The 17,828-nt window shown below is 38.8% G+C and overlaps 1 protein-coding gene across 2 annotated transcripts in view; it reads left to right on the top strand.

The window, feature by feature from the left end:
* The first annotated feature begins 4,033 nt into the window (after window positions 1–4,033).
* The window catches only part of LOC127650185 (zinc finger protein 40-like), an 82,778-nt gene continuing 68,983 nt past the window's right edge, over window positions 4,034–17,828 (top strand). Inside the window, exons 1-2 of one of the 2 annotated variants that reach the window (XM_052135438.1) lie at window positions 4,034–4,100; window positions 8,098–8,259. In XM_052135438.1, coding sequence (XP_051991398.1) covers window positions 8,220–8,259 — 40 coding nt within the window. In that variant the 5' untranslated portion in view covers window positions 4,034–4,100; window positions 8,098–8,219. Of the gene's footprint in view, window positions 4,448–8,097; window positions 8,260–17,828 lie in introns of both variants that reach the window. The other variant, XM_052135437.1, reaches the window with a different exon arrangement.

The raw sequence follows: 17,828 nt of genomic DNA, 5'->3' as shown, positions 1-17,828 counted from the left end.
GTGGCTTAACATGGATGTTGTTGGATGTTTGCTATCCTAAGAAATCGTGTTTGTATGTATGCTGAACACTGATAGTAAGTTGTTGCCAATCGTTTGCTGCAACATGAAGCAATCATTTACATGTTCAAAGCAAATAATGATATTGAATATTGGTGTATAAAACAAAATACATTTTACAAAAGTTTCAGGGTAGTGGTGGCTCAGTGGTTAAGGCTCTTGATTACTGACCAGAAGGTCAGGTATTCAAGCCCTAGCACCGTCAAGATACAACTTTTGGGCGCTTGAGCCCCACAGAGAGCGAACCACATTACAGTCACCACGAGGAAGTTACACCTTGTGACTCTACCCTCTATCACGTCTCGATTTTGCCTCGACACAGAGCGTTTCTTTGGTTCACTTTTGAGGGCCGGGCATAGCAGTTCAAGGTCCTCCCTTTCGGTCTGCCCTTGTCGCCTCGCGTCTTTACGAAAGTCACAGCGGTAGTCACTCACTAAGGAAGGGCGTCCGCATCCTCAACTATCTCGATGATTGGCTAATTTTAGCTCACTCTCGAGATCTATTGTGTGCGCACAGGGACCTGGTACACAGACACCTCAGCCGACTGGGGCTTCAGGTCAACTGGGAAAAGAGCAAGTTCTCTCCAGCGCAAAGCATCTCTTTTCTCGGGATGGAGTTACTCGGACGCTATGGTAGTGCGCCTCACGCACAAGCGTGCCCAGTCGGTGCTGATGCAAAATCTCAATGGGGTTAAGATCCATAACACTCTTTTCCAATTATCTGTTGTCCAATGTCTGTGTTTCTTTGTCCACTCGAACCTTTTCTTTTTATATTTCCGTTTCAAAAGTGGCTTTATCTTTGCAATTCTTCCCATAAGGCCTCCTGAGTCTCCTCTTTACTGTTGTACATGAAACTGGTGTTTAGTGTATTTTTTTTAAATAGTGATGGTGCTGTTTTTTCAGATCAGTAATGTCCTGAATATACTTTGTGATCAGTTGAATGCCACTTTGGTGAATTAAAGCACCAATTTCTTTCCTAAACAGCCAAATCTGAACATTATTCCAAACATTTGGCCACCAGTGTATGTATGTACGTGTATATATATATATATATATATACACTCACCTAAAGGATTATTAGGAACACCTGTTCAATTTCTCGCATTAATGCAATTATCTAATCAACCAATCACATGGCAGTTGCTTCAATGCATTTAGGGGTGTGGTCCTGGTCAAGACAATCTCCTGAACTCCAAACTGAATGTCAGAATGGGAAAGAAAGGTGATTTAAGCAATTTTGAGCGTGGCATGGTTGTTGGTGCCAGACGGGCCGGTCTGAGTATTTCACAATCTGCTCAGTTACTGGGATTTTCACGCACAACCATTTCTAGGGTTTACAAAGAATGGTGTGAAAAGGGAAAAACATCCAGTATGCGGCAGTCCTGTGGGCAAAAATGCCTTGTTGATGCTAGAGGTCATAGGAGAATGGGCCGACTGATTCAAGCTGATAGAAGAGCAACTTTGCCTGAAATAACCACTTGTTACAACCGAGGTATGCAGCAAAGCATTTGTGAAGCCACAACACGCACAACCTTGAGGCGGATGGGCTACAACAGCAGAAGACCCCACCGGGTACCACTCATCTCCACTACAAATAGGAAAAAGAGGCTACAATTTGCAAGAGCTCACCAAAATTGGACAGTTGAAGACTGGAAAAATGTTGCCTGGTCTGATGAGTCTCGATTTCTGTTGAGACATTCAGATGGTAGAGTCAGAATTTGGTGTAAACAGAATGAGAACATGCATGGATCCATCCTCTGATGGCGACTTCCAGCAGGATAATGCACCATGTCACAAAGCTCGAATCATTTCAAATTGGTTTCTTGAACATGACAATGAGTTCACTGTACTAAAATGGCCCCCACAGTCACCAGATCTCAACCCAATAGAGCATCTTTGGGATGTGGTGGAACGGGAGCTTCGTGCCCTGGATGTGCATCCCACAAATCTCCATCAACTGCAAGATGCTATCCTATCAATATGGGCCAACATTTCTAAAGAATGCTTTCAGCACCTTGTTGAATCAATGCCACGTAGAATTAAGGCAGTTCTGAAGGCGAAAGGGGGTCAAACACAGTATTAGTATGGTGTTCCTAATAATCCTTTAGGTGAGTGTTTATACATATACACACAAATCCCACTCTTTGTTTGAAACACACTACCATTCAAAAGTTTCGCATGATCTTAAAAACCTTTTGATCTGAAGGTATATGATTAAATGAAATTAGTTTTGTTGACAAAAATATTTGTGCCACCATATTAATTTATTATATAACACATAACACAACTAAAATAAAAAAAATTCTAATGATTACTTGGACCGAATAAACAAGAAAATCAGCCACTAAGTGCCCAACATAGATGGGAACTCCTTCAATACTGTTTAAAAAGCATCTTAGGGTGAAACCTCAAGACGTTGGTTGAGAAAATGTCAAGAGTACATTTCTGCAAATTCTAGACAAAGTGTGGCCACTTGAAGCTGCTAAAATATAACACAGTTTTTATTTATTTTGGAGATTTTTTTTTCACAACATAATTCCCATAGTTAAATTTCTATTATTCCATAGCTGTGATGAATGTACTATTATTCTAAAATGTGAAGAAACAAAAATAAAGACTGAGTAAGTGACTCTTTTGAAAGATAGTGTATATTATAAAGTAAATGTGCAAACAAATAAGTATATGCACAAATAAATGTTATCTACATAACTGAGCAGGGACACCATTTGACAACATAACATAACAGATCACAATATACCTACATGATGTATTTTGGCATAACAGTAAGAGGTAAAGAAATAAAGCCTATAGTTATTTAAATAAATGACACAACATTTTTTTATAGTGTCATGCCATTTAGATCATATTGTTCATATTCCTTGTTCAAAGTACACAGGTATCTTCTGCAACATCTTATTAAAAAAATGATATATATATATATATATATATATATATATATATATATATATATATAATATTATTTGTTTATTATTATAATTTTTAACTAGGATGTTGCAGAAGATATCTGTGTACTATTATATATATATATATATATATATATATATATATAAAATATTTTTATATCAATAATTTGTTTATATATATATAAAATGAATCTTATTTGTTTTTAAGTTGATCATTTATTTTAAACCCAAATGTTGTACAATTTACTGCAATTCACCAACAATTAACTGGCAAAGTAACAGTTCTCTTTTTAAACATCTTGCTGTTCACTCTAAATACTAAGAAAAACATGTACTTGGATTTATTTCCCACTTCAAACACCTTCATCATTCGCCTGCCTTCACACTGCAGCAACGCTCACAGATATGTTAGAAAACAAGAGCATACAATGCAGTGTGTGAGGGCGCACAGTTATAATATTATTCATTGTCAACATACTGTCAAAAGGTCTACGTAACAGTGACATTTATGCACATTGTTTCGTAGAATCTTGAGTTCTAAAACGCGCACAATAACATGCTTTCAAAACATTCCATTCCGTGCATATGTTTAAAACAATTTGGCGCATTATGACACCACAAACACACCCTGTGCGCAGAATTCTCCCATTGTTCTTCTTGATCATTGTGGGAAAGCCCAGCGCTGGTTGATGGGCACAACGTGACCTAACAAACAAGGAACCTCCGGGAACACCGTCAATCCTGAACTATGCGCACACGGGGCCCCAACTGAGGGGTTCAACGACAATCGGCGCTTTTGAAGTGACGCACAAACGCGGGTTTCGCATTCCGCTCGCGGAAACCGCACCAATCACATATGCATATACTTCCAGAACGCATTTAATGTAAAATGATAGTCATTCAGATTATGCTTAACATATTTTATTCAAGCGTATCATCGGCCGTCGCGACACTCCCTGTGCGTGTTGGCTCCGGATTGGGAGGCGGAGACGGGACCCCCGTTGACGTCAGTGGGCCTGTCTGTTTCCTGCAATAGAAAGTGAGAGAAGAGAGCAAGAGGAAAAAACAGACCTCAGACCGTTACAAGTTGAAACCCTTGACAACAGTTCACACAGCACCTGTAAGTAGCCTACAAAAACTGCGCGTTGAAGACGCGTTTATCCATCAATAAGTGTTTTGGACGCATGTAGTAAAGCGTTATAATGCGTAAACGCATCTCCAAGTGGTGTTGTTTTGGAACCCAATGTTGCAAGTGAGATGTTAATGCGTTGATGAAAGTTGCGAGAACGTCTGTGTGAGTTTTACGCTGATTTTAACGGGTGTCGGTCGGGTTTGTTCCGAGCCGGCCCATGTTTTGTATGTCGCCGAGAGCGCACGTCTCCAGAATCCTAATAAGCGGGGTGTAAATGTTTACCAAGCCCGCAACACTGCTTGAGAGAGTCGCTGAAGCCACGATCGCTACGGCAGGTAAGCGTAAAACACCCACGGGATGCAACCGGACGCGTTTTTATTTGGATGTGCTTTGCGTCTTCGGCTGGTTTAAAGCGCATTTTGGTGTCGAATCAAGGAAGTGTGTCTTGTTGTGTCCTGTAACAGAGGACTCACAGGGGTTTTCCCCGGCTCCGCCCTCTTCATGTGTTTCTTAAGGGCATTAATGCGCCATTCATCCGGTGCGCACCTGGATTTGCCACTGAGATGTGCCATAAAAGCGCAGCGGCTTTAGCCGCATGCAAATTCGCTGGTGTTGTGCCCGTTAGTTTTGGACACATTGTGACTCATCGCATGCTGATCATAGTAGCCTACAGGCTACCAATAGTAGAGGCTGTCAGATTGGTAATCTATGTGACGAGTGTGTGTGCAGCAGTTTCAGTTGGCTCTGTCAGGTTAGTTTCGGGGTGTTTCCTATTGCCTGGTTAAAAGTTTTTCAATCTGTGTGTATTCTGCATTCAAAGCATGCATTGTATCAGTATTTGTGTGTTCCATCGGAATCGAAACCATGACCTTGGGCTTACAAGTGCCATGCACTACACTGATCTAAAGTGGCAGATTTGGCAAAAATTGTTGGCACGCTTCTGCAGTAATATTATTGCCAGGGGAACGTTTAAACACACACACACACACACACACACACACACACACACACACACACACACACACACACACACACACACACACACACACACACACTAGGAGAAAAAGAGACCTGGTGCATGCGCCGTGAGTGTGTGTGTGCTCGAATCGTCGGGGAGGTGATGTCATTGCCGTAGAGCTGCACACGGTGAGAAATCATACACACTCGTAGTAAGTGTTATGTAATGTAGTGTGTGTGTGTGTGTGTGTGTGTGTATATGAGGAGGCATGGGCGAGGCATGGCAGATCTGCGTTTGCATGTGGAACAATGGAGCTGAAAAATGTTTACAGAAAATAAAACCTTCTGAACATTGAAACAAAGAGCATCTTGAGTAAAAGGCGGAGGTTATGAGCTTGCACCGCCTATTTGTGCAATGCCAAGATATTCAACATTTCTATCTTGGGAGATGCCGTTTTAAAAGGTTGAAGTCTGGTGATATGTGTCATAACCTGACAACATCATCTGCCTTGTGTGCATTGCATTAAACGGTTAGGAGCCATCATGCACCCCAACACCATAAAGAAAGCTTTAGTGTTTACTATAAATATTGATGCACAATCTGGCATCCACATCCATTACTTAATCAATTAAAGTTTCCAGCTATTGGATTGTCACCACCCTTGAACAGAATATCTGATGGAGTTGACAAAAGCATCATATTTTGCTCATCACAGATAAAGGAAAAGTTAACCCCGAAATAAAAATTCTGTCATTATTTACTCACCCTCATGCTTTTCAAACACTTTTGACTTTCTTCAGTGGAAAACAAAATTTAGATTTAAGGCAGAATGACAGGCTTAGTCACTGTTCAGTTTCATTGCATCTTTTGTTTATATAATGAAAGTGAGTTTGAATTTTAACACAAAAGTATAATTTCATTTATTTACTCTTTATTTTGTGAAAATGACTACGCTACATTTACACGTACTACCCTAAACTCAATATTTAATACAGACAAATATATATTATATACTTAAATATAAACGTGCATCTTTAAAATAAACATTTATGATATTCAGACAGAAAATGTTAATGAAAAAAATATGCCTTTTTGATATAGAAAATGCATATAGAAATAGTTTCTTTGTGTTAAGTAGATCCTATTAGTATCTGCAACAACAGAAATACATAAAAGGTTTCTGCATTTAAAGGGATAGTTCATCCAAAAATGAAAACTCTATCATTTACTCACCTTCATGCTGTTCTGAACCTGTATGACTTTCTTTATTTCATGGAACACAAATTAAGTTAGAGAGTTTGTTATCCTCAGTCACTATTCACTTTTATTGCATCTGCTTTCCATGCAAGAAAATTAATGGTTACCGAGGCTGTCATTCTGCCGAATATCTCCCTTTCCTCCGGGAAGATAAAGTCAAACAGCATGAGTGAGAGTAAATGATTACAGAAATGTTATTTTTGGGTGAACTTTCCCTTTAAACGCAGTTACAATTTTGTGGTAAATTTAATACAAACAAATATAAAAAAAAATCCCAAACAATTGCATTATAATGCGATGATGAATTTGACAGCATGGTTGTGAAACCGAAAATAGAAAAAAAAACTATAAATCTGACTGACATTAATGTTTTCAGATTCTATTAAACATTTTCCTAAATTTCTGACAGTGTTGACAAAAAGTGTTATTAAGACCTTATAAAAGAGGTGTGTTTTTAAATTAACCCTTTTTTCAGAACACAATATTAAAAGTTTATTTTAAAGATGCATGTTTTTATTTCTGTTCTTCTTGTTTAGCCTAATATATGTGAACACATTGAAAAACATTTAAGCATAAGGTTAGAAAAAAAGTCTTAAAAGTCAAAATTTTCCAATAACTTAATGATCGTGTTTCCACTCCAAACTATTGTCGAGATATAATCATTTAAAAGCATTCTCTTTTACTTTAATGCACATGTAACGGGAGCCAGCTGGTAGATAGCTGTGCAGTGGGTAAACCTCACTCTCCTGACCTCAAGAGGTGCACTAGCGACTGACGCTAGAGGCCTTTAGCCTCCTTGTTAGAGCACCCGCCTCCCACGCCGGAGACCTAGGTTCGAGTCCCATACGGAGCAGGTAGAACAGCATCACAATGGTGCCGTGACCCGGATGGGAGTGAGGTTTAGGGGGTGAGTGTAACGGGAGCCAGCTGGTAGATAGCTGTGCAGTGTGTAAACCTCACTCTCCTGACCTCAAGAGGTGCACTAGCAACTGATGTTAGAGGCTGTAGCCTTTAGCCTCCTTGTAAGAGCACGCCGGAGATGTTGGTTGGAGTCCCGTACGGAGCGGGTAGAACAGGTGCGTCACACACACAAATTAATCACTCAAAATAATGGAGCAGGTCACGTATCATTTATAATTAATTGTTTTAATTATAGCTAGACTAGCAAAATGCTACTTTTGCGTTTATACATAGTCAATTTCAGAGTGCTATTTTCAAAACTAAATGGCAGGCAAATACTGTAGGGCATGTGATGTTTTGTTCCGTTTCTCAACAGTGCTTCGCAAACGTATCAATTGTCAGACCCCAGTAGCACCTTTGAAAGTGCTGTACGGTAGGGACGACAGTGTATTGTCATTCCTCTGTGTTTCCAACCAGATAGAGCAGCAGGTGTGAGTATCAAAGCAGCGCACATCAGTCAGTCAACGCAATGAGAACAACAGACCATTCAGATCAAAACTGCGATTATGGCACCACACTTCATTATCAATGTCAATCCACCGAAAACAATACGTTCTAGGGTGTTTTGGGTGTATGGCTCTTTTGGCCCTCTTTTAAACTCTAAACCTTTCACAGTCTCAATAGTTTAATTTGTGTACAACAGTGGATACAGGCTACATGCATATGTCCATTCATACTGACAGGACTAGTGACTAGTGCTAGAGAGGGCCTGAACACATCACAGGTGTTTCCAGCAGGTGAAATGGATTTTCTCCATTTATTTTCTGGTTTGCTTTTGGTTTCACTCTGTTTGTCTTTTCTTTGTTTCAGATGTGCCGAAGGTGTCCTTCCTGTGTGGAATAGTAGTTCGCCTTTCCCCATGGGATCGCCTGCATTCCATCCATCACCTTTCAGGACGGAGTTTCAATGAGCAAGCAAAATAACCTCTGAAAATGCCACGTACAAAGCAGAACAACCCCAAAAACCTGAAAGGTAAGCTTGTCTTTTGTTTCTGTTTGACCAACAGCCTCGTGAAGTCCTGAGAGTTTGTACTGATGAATCACGAGCCAAAATATATATTTGCTTTGCTCGTGGTGTTTGTGTATTTGGTGATGCTTGTCACATCGTTGCAAATGAGGTCTGTAGTTTTGGACTGAATTAAAGCTGTTTAGACATCCCAACGTGTTTGCAAAGTTTGAAATGAGCCAATTGAAATGAGTAGGGTTCCCAGACAAACCAGTACATTTTTACGTGACCTGGAGTGTTTTTAAAGTTTGTGCGTGTGTGTTAAATTATGCTAGTATCTTTATTTTGTTCTACAAGTTAGTCACTCATCAAAAAAGTCTCGTATGATTGAACATGCTTCAGTTTCAATTCGACATGTCTTTCAAAATGTTTAAATTTTAAAGATCCCATGAAATGTCTTGATGAGCACAGTTTTCATTCCTGCGTTGATGCTTTTCTGTTGAAGCAGGAAGTTGGGGGCTAATCGTAGCATATTAACATGTTGATACGCAATCGCCCGCACGTGGTGGTGACGTCACTCTGCTTACATTTAATATATAATTTATCGTCTATAAATGTAATTAATGTTAATAAATGATACATCTTTTCAAAGGTCTAAGGGTTGAACATTGATATCCGATCTCTGTTTCACGATAGCAATGCTCCAGAAACAGCGATTGAGTTATTTGTGCAGGAGTACAAATGAAAACATGCAATATCAAAAGGGACTTTTGTTATGAAATCATGATCGCCAGATGAATCCAGTTCAACACACTTGGGTCAATCGTCAATGACAAGCGTTCATTGAAAAACATCCAATAGCACTTTTTGTCCATAAAAGTGATAAATCTGAGAAATATTGATATATTGTTTACATGAGATCTCACCTGAAAGAATCACCCTTCATCATCGTTCTTCATCAAACTGCAATCTGAGCAGCATTCATGTTGTAAAACTGTGTATGATCTGATATATTAGAGTCTCATAAACAAAACCAGCCCGTCTCCAAAGTCTACTTTTAAAAATGTGGCGTAGTTTTATTCATAATAGCCGATCAGTGCAGTCAGATTTAGTGTCGTCTTGAGATGTTTTTACATTTTTAGCTCGCAAGAACCTCATTTTTTGTTCGATCATCTTCAAATTTGACACGTAACTTCTTTAGACTTGTGGCTTTGGGAACATTGTGTTTCTGGGTTGTTTTGGCACTTTTATTATTGTTTTTTAGATTATAAAAACGCATTCAGCACAAATTATTTCCATTACTATAAACTTCAGCTTCTCTAACTTTAATAAATAGCAACATCTATTAATTCTGAAACTTGGGAAATAAAGCCCAAAAAGTCTTCTTTCTAAAGATACCACAACTGTGTCCGTACTCCAAAGGGTCCCGTAAATACAACCATTTAAGTTCAGGTATGTCGTTTTCATGGTTTGTGCTCAAAAAGGGGGCGTGTATCAACAGTTTAATTGGACAAAAACTTGTATAACACAGTCATTAATATTTTTTGTCCGTTTTCTCAGAAGATGTAGAAGCTGTACATTTTAAATGCATAGGCTATATCTGCTGAAAGTTAATTTTGTAATTAAGGAGTACACCAGAATGTAGACGGCCTCAAAGCTAATGCAAATAGATATTAATTTTTTGTGAAGCAGCCTAGATTTTTGAGTGTTTGTTTTTATTGAGGGTCCTTCGCGCAGTGATTACTTTCAGCATGCTTGTCCAAACACCATGAATTATTTAGTTTGATTACAGAACAGTTCCTACTTGAGACATGCTGTAACTTTTCCCAATATTAGGATTATTAAATTATAACCGCATTGAGAGTGACAAAAATAACACTTGTTAACAAAGTAGATTGTATTAGAGAAAACGGATATGACCAAAACAAATGATTCTTTATTGGGCAAAAGCGACTTTGATACACTTGTTGGTGTTCTTCTGCAAAATATATCTGTTTTGTTTGTTTATATAAGGCCATCTCTGTTGTCACGGTAAGACAGGAAATGTAGTAGCTATGTTGGGGCACACCAGAATAGCACTTCCATGCGTGATTTCCTTTTTTACGTGAACATCTCCACCCTAGAACACACCCACTCAAATTATTCATGCCGTTTCATTTCATTTAAGTTGACCGAGAGGAAGATTTTAAGTGTTATTTGTTAAATCTCATGAATCCTGTCATGTCCAGGCCATATTTCACCCCAAAATCAAAATAAATAAATAAGAAAATAGAGGAACGTAAACCTCCGCTGGGGTTCTAAATACAATTATTATTGACTTTTTACTTAATTATTTATTTTAAACACAGTTTACAAACAAATAAAAATGACTTAATTTCACTTCAAGCGTGTTTCAGGACCACTAAGATTTTTTGCATTTTAACAATATATTCATGGCAATTAAGCACCCCCATTCTTAATGCAAAAAAAGTCTCATTACCTTCATGTGAAAAAAATAACATTATAAAATTGTACTGTACAGCCATGGCCAAAAGTATTGGCAGTGACATACATTTTGTGTTTTGCAAAGTTTACTGCTTCAGTATTTGTAGATATGTTTTCACATGTTTCTGTGGTATACTGGAAACCAATGATAAGCATTTCATGAGTTTTAAAAGCTTTTATTGGCAAAAACATTCAATTTATGCAAAGAGTCAATATTTACACTGTTGACCCTTGTTCTTCATAACCTCTGAAATTCGCTCTGGCATGCTGGATATCAGCTTCTGGGCCAAATCCTGACAGATGCCGATCCATTCTTGACTTAATAGTGCTTGGAGTTGATCACAATTTGTGGGCTGCTGGTTGTCCACTCGCCTTTTGAGGATTGATCACAGCTTCTCTATGGGATTAACATCCGGGGTGCTGCCCGGCCAAAGATCCAAAATTTCAATGTAATGATCTCCGAATTATCAATCTTGCCTTGTGACATGGTGCTCCATCATGCTGGAAAATAGACGGATCATCACCAAATTGCCCCTGGATCGTTGGGAGAAGTTGCAGGATGTTTTGATGCCATTCTTTATTCATGGCAGTGTTTTTGGGCAGAAGTGTGAGAGGGCCCACTCCCTTGGATGAAAAGCAACCCCACACATGGATGGTCTCAGGATGCTTCACTGTTGGCACGACACAGGACCCATGGTAGCGTTCACCTTTTCTTCTCTGGACTATCGATTTTCCAGATTCCCAAACTTTCGCAAGGGGGCTTCATCAGAGAAAATATCTTTGCACCAGTCTTCTGCTGTACAATCCTTGTACTTCCTGCCGAATTTCAGCCTGTCCTTGATGTTTTTCTTGGAGAGAAGTGGCTTCTTTGCTGCTCCTCTTGACACAAGGCCATTGTCCAAAAGTCTTCGCCTCACTGTGCGTGCAGATGCACTCACACCAACCTGCTGCCAATATTGAGGAAGATCTGCACTGGTGGTGACACGATTCTGTAGCTGACTCCTCAGGAGGAGATGGTCCTGGCGCTTACTGGACACTCTGGGACGTCCTGAAGCATTTCTTCCCTCCTTTTATAGCAATCAGTCCGCTCTTATAATCCAATCAGAATGATAGAGTGATTTCACCTGACTAGTACTCGTTCACACTTTCCCAGGTGCTGCTGATATGATTAGTGAAATAATGTTAGCTGGTCATTTTGTGACAGGGCCAAAAAACAATGAAATTTGGGTTTTTGTGATAAAGTTCATTTTTGGCCAATGAAGCTTTTTGCAATTATTTAAAATGCATCTGATCACTCTGCACAATAATCTAGAAACAATGTGAATCAACACCACAACAACTGAAGCAGAAAACTTTGAGAAATACAAAATGTATGTCACTGCCAATACTTTTGGCCATGGCTATATATAATTTCAATTGTTATGTATTTATACCAAAAATGTGTTGTTCTGACTATAATTTCTGCTGGTTTAAATAAACAAAATACAAATAAAAAAAATGAAACATTCTGTATTACATAGAATCATAATTGAGAATAATGGGAATTATAAAAAAATTAAAATCAGTAAAAACAATAAAGTTAAATGACAAGACCATTTACAATATTGCGGAGGTGCTTAATAGTCACGAAGAAATTATGTCGCTATGCATAAAATCTTAAAGGTCTGAAAACAGGCTTTATTTGATTTGATTTGATTTGATTTAAATATATTAATATACAGTTCTTTGGGGTAAAATATGACCTGGAAAATGTCTTGTGTAAAGGATAAATAATATGTATCCTACTTGGCATGTAAAATGAAAATATAGTCATTTATATTTACTTTTGGGTTTGAAAGTCTGGTATAATGTAGCCTTGGGCAATGTGAATGAAACGGCTGTACAATGTTTTGAAGGAAAACAAAAGGGTAATAGAGAAAGAAAAATACCAGAACAAGGAACTGAGGATTCCTGGGTTGCAGTGTTTTTGATGCCATGGATACAGAATCGACCTCTGTCTATCAGCAGGACACACGCCCTTCATAAAACATGTCATAATCCTGACAGACGGTCAAAGCATCGAAACAGAAAGGTGTTATTGTCTTCTGAGCATACCGGGTTACCAGGGTGTTGGGTAACGTGTTGAGTTTATTGCTTTGTGAAAACTCTGTTAAGATGAAAGCTCAGATGTGGTGTATGTGTCTGTTGTTTGGTCATCTCGTGACTTCAGTTCGTGAGCTGTGCAGGAATGCTTTGGTGACGCAGTTTGCGGGTAAACGCTCAGGAAATGAGGAACCTCTTCCCCCCCTGTTGGGCTCAATTCTTGCTCTTGTTCTGAAACAGCTGGTTTTCAAGCACATGCTAGCACTAGCATTACATTGCTGTCAACCCGTATGCCACCCATTTTAAGTAAATATAATTTACATAATTATAAACAATTAAGGAACAGAATCATATATACTAATCAGGACACAAACACAACAAAACACACATTTTTGTTTTGCATGTCTTGCATTTAAATGTTAAGTTCTTCCTTCTTTACATGTTTCAGACACTATTTACTGATAAATTAAAAGCATACTTTTTATGTCCTTTTATGAGTAGTATATATTTATATATATATATATATATATATATATATATATATATATATATATATATATATATATATATATATATGAAAATGGTCCGATTGTATTTTAATTTAGCAAGTAATGTTGGTTTGTTAAATTTAGCTGGTGTCAGTTTATCTGAGTGTATGACTTGATATTTGTCACTTGAAAGTGATTTTAATTTAATAACTTTTTACTTAAATTATAAAATGTATATTATTTATTATTTTATTATTGCATTAATATACAATTTATGATTTAATAATATTATTTTAATATTTGTAAAAATCTTTTACTGACCTGATATATACTTGCACTTTAGTGTATTAATCATTTAGTTTGTTACCTAGCAAAATAACTGAGTACCGAAACTGCGTAAATGAGTCGTTAACTGGTTTCTACTTGCGCTGAACCAAAGCTTTAAACGCATTGCTTTCATATGAAATGCATGATCAGTTGTTCATTTGCATGCATGACGACCAGGGCTGGACTGGTAATCTGGCATACCGGTCATTTTCCCGGTTGGCTGATGCAATTTTGGGCCAATTAGGGGTGGCAAAGCCATATGGAGAACCGAGCGGGCCGGTGGGTCGGCCGTGAAATGTGCCGAATGGGCCGCAATATGCAACAATGAGCCGCTGCGTTATGCAGAATGGACCACAAAGCGGTCCCACGATATGCAGAATAGAACAGTGAACAGTTGGACCAGTTGCCATGTGAAATCCCGGGCCGAATTCTCTTCACAGTCCAGCCCTGATGAGGACCACAGTTATTTTATGCCCTTAGTTGGCATCTGACCACTATGGTCTTGTGCGTCCTGGAACATAATTTTAGAGTGATGTTAGTGGCATGGGGACTGTAGGTGGTAAAATTGTCATGCCAATGCAGGAAGCTTGCCTTCGGGGGCTCCTCCCCTTCCCATTTCTAAGCACCCCTTGAAACACCCCTAAGCACTTTATTCACTAAGCACCCTCAATTATTTTTAACCACTGACTTATCGCACTGAAATAACGCTAATATAGTGTATAGTTTACCATGAGTTTTATAATCAAACCATTGTTATTATTTACAAAGCAAACAAGCCTCCTTTTACATGTACATTTGCCTTTGCATAGATTGTGCCTTATTCGCAAAAGGTAGAGCTATTTGTCAGCTGCAATTAATGTTGCACAGATCAGTATAGTTTTGAGTGGATTTTTTGTTATTGTCTAGTCATCACTGTAGTAGTTCATCAAATGATGGTGATGAGCGTTATAACTGGGAATATATTCAGATGCACAAGGTAGTTGCAGACTGATCTTACTGTGAATTCGACGACAGTAGGTTGAAAGTTCTTCAGTTGAAATCGGTCCGTGCTCACTGAAATTTGAATCACTGCCCCCAGTGGCCGAAGCTGGAAGTGTTTTTAACATATTGGCACATGTAAGCTCCATTTTCCTTTTGAAATGTCCTAGATTGGCACCAAAAGCAAGTTGTAAGAGGAGTGGTTTTTAGTTGTAAATGATGTAATGAAGTGACAAGGAATGCGTATTTTATGAGCTCTACCCCCAAACCCCAACCCGAAACCTAACAGTCAGTTAAAAATAGTATTTTAGTGAGAAAATGCAACCGTTGAATTGCACTCATTATGTGAACACAATTACTTCCTGGTTTTCATGCAAGAACAGAACCTGTGCCTCTGAGGCTGATCTTGCAATGATCTATCAGTCACACCACAGGAGAAGCTAAACACATTTGACCTCATGCACAAATGTCTGATGGGAAATGCTGCTTGTCAGAGACTGCTTGGCAGAATGGGGTCATTGTCAGGTTACTGGAACATTTGCTTTGCAATAGTCAACACTACCACACGGTAAGTCGACATTTTCTAGTTATCATGGCATGGCAGCAGTAATTAATTGAATGATGTAGATGAGCGTTACAACTGGATCACAGTGGTGATGCTGTGCAGCCCCAGTAAAGTATGCCAGATCGTGGTAGTCTGCTGGATCCTCTGCAAATACTGAATCAACATGCTCTCTAATACTCTTCGCCCACGCGCAGGTGGTGCGGTGCACTAAATGTGTCAGACTAGCAACTTCTGCATTGTGGGAAATGACCATAGAACACTCAAATGGAAAAGTCCTTTTTAGTGCAGAACAAGCGCAGTAATCATGCAAGACAGATGCAGATGTTTTACTGTCCCTTTGAAGCTGCAGGTGTAAATGTTTACCCAGAATGCTTGTCTTGACTGTGTGACCCAGGAATCCTGTTAATAATCAACTCCTGGGTGTATTGGCTGACCTACTGAGAGTAAAGGCTTGTGCAGGGTAGAATTGTGTAACCCGGACCGGCGCTAGAAATCTCAGGTGACACATAGTTGACTTCTCATGACCATTGATGGATGGGCCCAAAGAATCAGGGCTGTCACATTAAATTTAGTTTCTGTGGCAAATGTCACTGATTCTGTCTCAGTCTAGTCTGACTTCTCCATTGCTGCAAGACGAGGTCAATGTCCCTTAGGTAAAGAATATACAACATAGAGTTGTTTCCAACAGACTGATATCTTGAAAATGATGTGATTGTGGCGAGAGTTTTTCGTTGGTCCTTACACGTATTGCGGCAGTTCCGAGGGGAAATGTCCACTGAGTGGTGCTACAACAGATGGGGATTTTAAGGTTAAAGCTTTATTGATTTTTAAATCAACAAAACCGACCTCCCCATCCTAAACTCAACCTAACTGATAGTTTCAGAAAAAGCAAATGTAAGATGGAAAAACCTATTTGCTGAATCAGCAATGTCATTTTGTGGTGGTTCGATGACATTTATGGGGAAATCTCATGCTCTTCAGGACTCCTACACCAGTCCGTTGCATTGCATGTGCAATGATCTATCAGTTGAGCTACTGTGCAATTTTCTCTTGCTCGAACAAGCTTGTAAATGTAGTTAATGCATTTAAATGTCACTATAGTAAAGTGCTTTGATTGCATAAGATAGCATTGTGTGAGGAACATGGCGAAAAGTATGTGTTAATGAACTGACAATCCACCGCTTTACTTTTTCTTACTTTTCTTTTATTAAAGGGAATAAAAGTAATTGTTGTTTTAGCGACTCTGGTGTTCATTTAACCAAGAAAATGCCACAATATGTGCAACGAGCCACATAAAAATGACTTAGCAAAAATCTAGGTAGAGTTACGTGATTAAACAGGTCCAGGCTGAATAATAACTATTATTCCAGGTTTCCCGAACAAGTTTACTGCTTCTTCAACCCTTTGTTATTTATTTATTTTAACAAAGAGGATCAGAGGTCAAAAGGTCAGGCTGGGGTTAAGCGGGGGTCACAAACTCACTATGGCCATTGCCCTTTGGTTGCTTATATCAGCATGAATTCTAGTCTCAAATCCTAGAAATTGACCCATAAATATCTCAAAAGTCTTACTGTACCCAGTCAAACATTTGCCACATCTCTGCTCTTATGCATGTAACTGAGTAAATGTAACTTATTGTAGCTTTTAATGCCAAATGACAGATGGCACATATGCACCGAGAACAAGACTGGAATGCATTAGTGTCAGTGATCTGGAATTTCTGGGCCAACACAATAACTGAGAATTCACAGCTCATTGTGGCCAATACTGATAACCTACAATTTTGAGCGTTTCAATATGGAACAGGGGTTCCCCTCAAGCATTTCACTTCCCGTGAGGCACGTCTTCATTTTAGCCTAAATAAAAAATATCCTGGCTAGTATGGGACAGTTGGAAATTCTAGATTGCCCTAAGTAGCATACATATATTTTTTTGTTGCATTTTCACTTAATTCTTCACAAAACATTACCAGAATATGGGAAATGGCATATCATTACTTACAGCAGATGATCCTGATTAAAATGAGTCCCAAAGCAACACAACATAGATGTTGAAAAGGTCCTCACAGAGCAACATGAGGGCATGCATACTTGGCACAAATAAACGGTAACAAATTATCAGTGGAAAAATTGACCCTTCGCTAAACTCCGCCCCTCTTGGCTACCATTGCTCGCTCTGACAAGCACTGCAGAACTCCCCATTGGAATTAATGGGAGATTGCCGTGAATTATGTCGATATGCCGGGTATATGTCAAAATATTCTCTTCAACAGAAGGACCAGAAGGGCATATAGCATGATTGCGAGTGTGATATTGCTTATATACAACAGTTCAATGAACAAGTACATAAAACTACTGTCATAAAAACGCATTTGTGGATGGAAATACTTTCTTACGCGACGGATCAGAATCTGCCGTTGCTAGGCCAAACCAAATGAAGCCTTCATTAGTAGTTCAAAAATATATCTTTAGAACTAGTATCACAGCTTGGACTGTTTCTAACAAGTTAATGGAGAAACAAGTGTGTGTGTGTGTGAGAGAGAGAGAGAGAGAGAGAGAGAGCGTGAGAGAGTTGTCACTCCTAAGCAGAGATGTTGTAGAGAGTTAGTCAGCTTTCTGGAGATAATGTAATTTTGGTCAAATTCATCCTATTTTCTCTGTGGAAAAACAGCC

Source organism: Xyrauchen texanus, chromosome 10 (genome assembly GCF_025860055.1).
Source record: "Xyrauchen texanus isolate HMW12.3.18 chromosome 10, RBS_HiC_50CHRs, whole genome shotgun sequence".
Classification (NCBI taxonomy): Eukaryota; Metazoa; Chordata; class Actinopteri; order Cypriniformes; family Catostomidae; genus Xyrauchen; species Xyrauchen texanus.
Note: the sequence above shows the minus strand (reverse complement) of the source record. Positions and strands in the feature narration are given on the sequence as shown.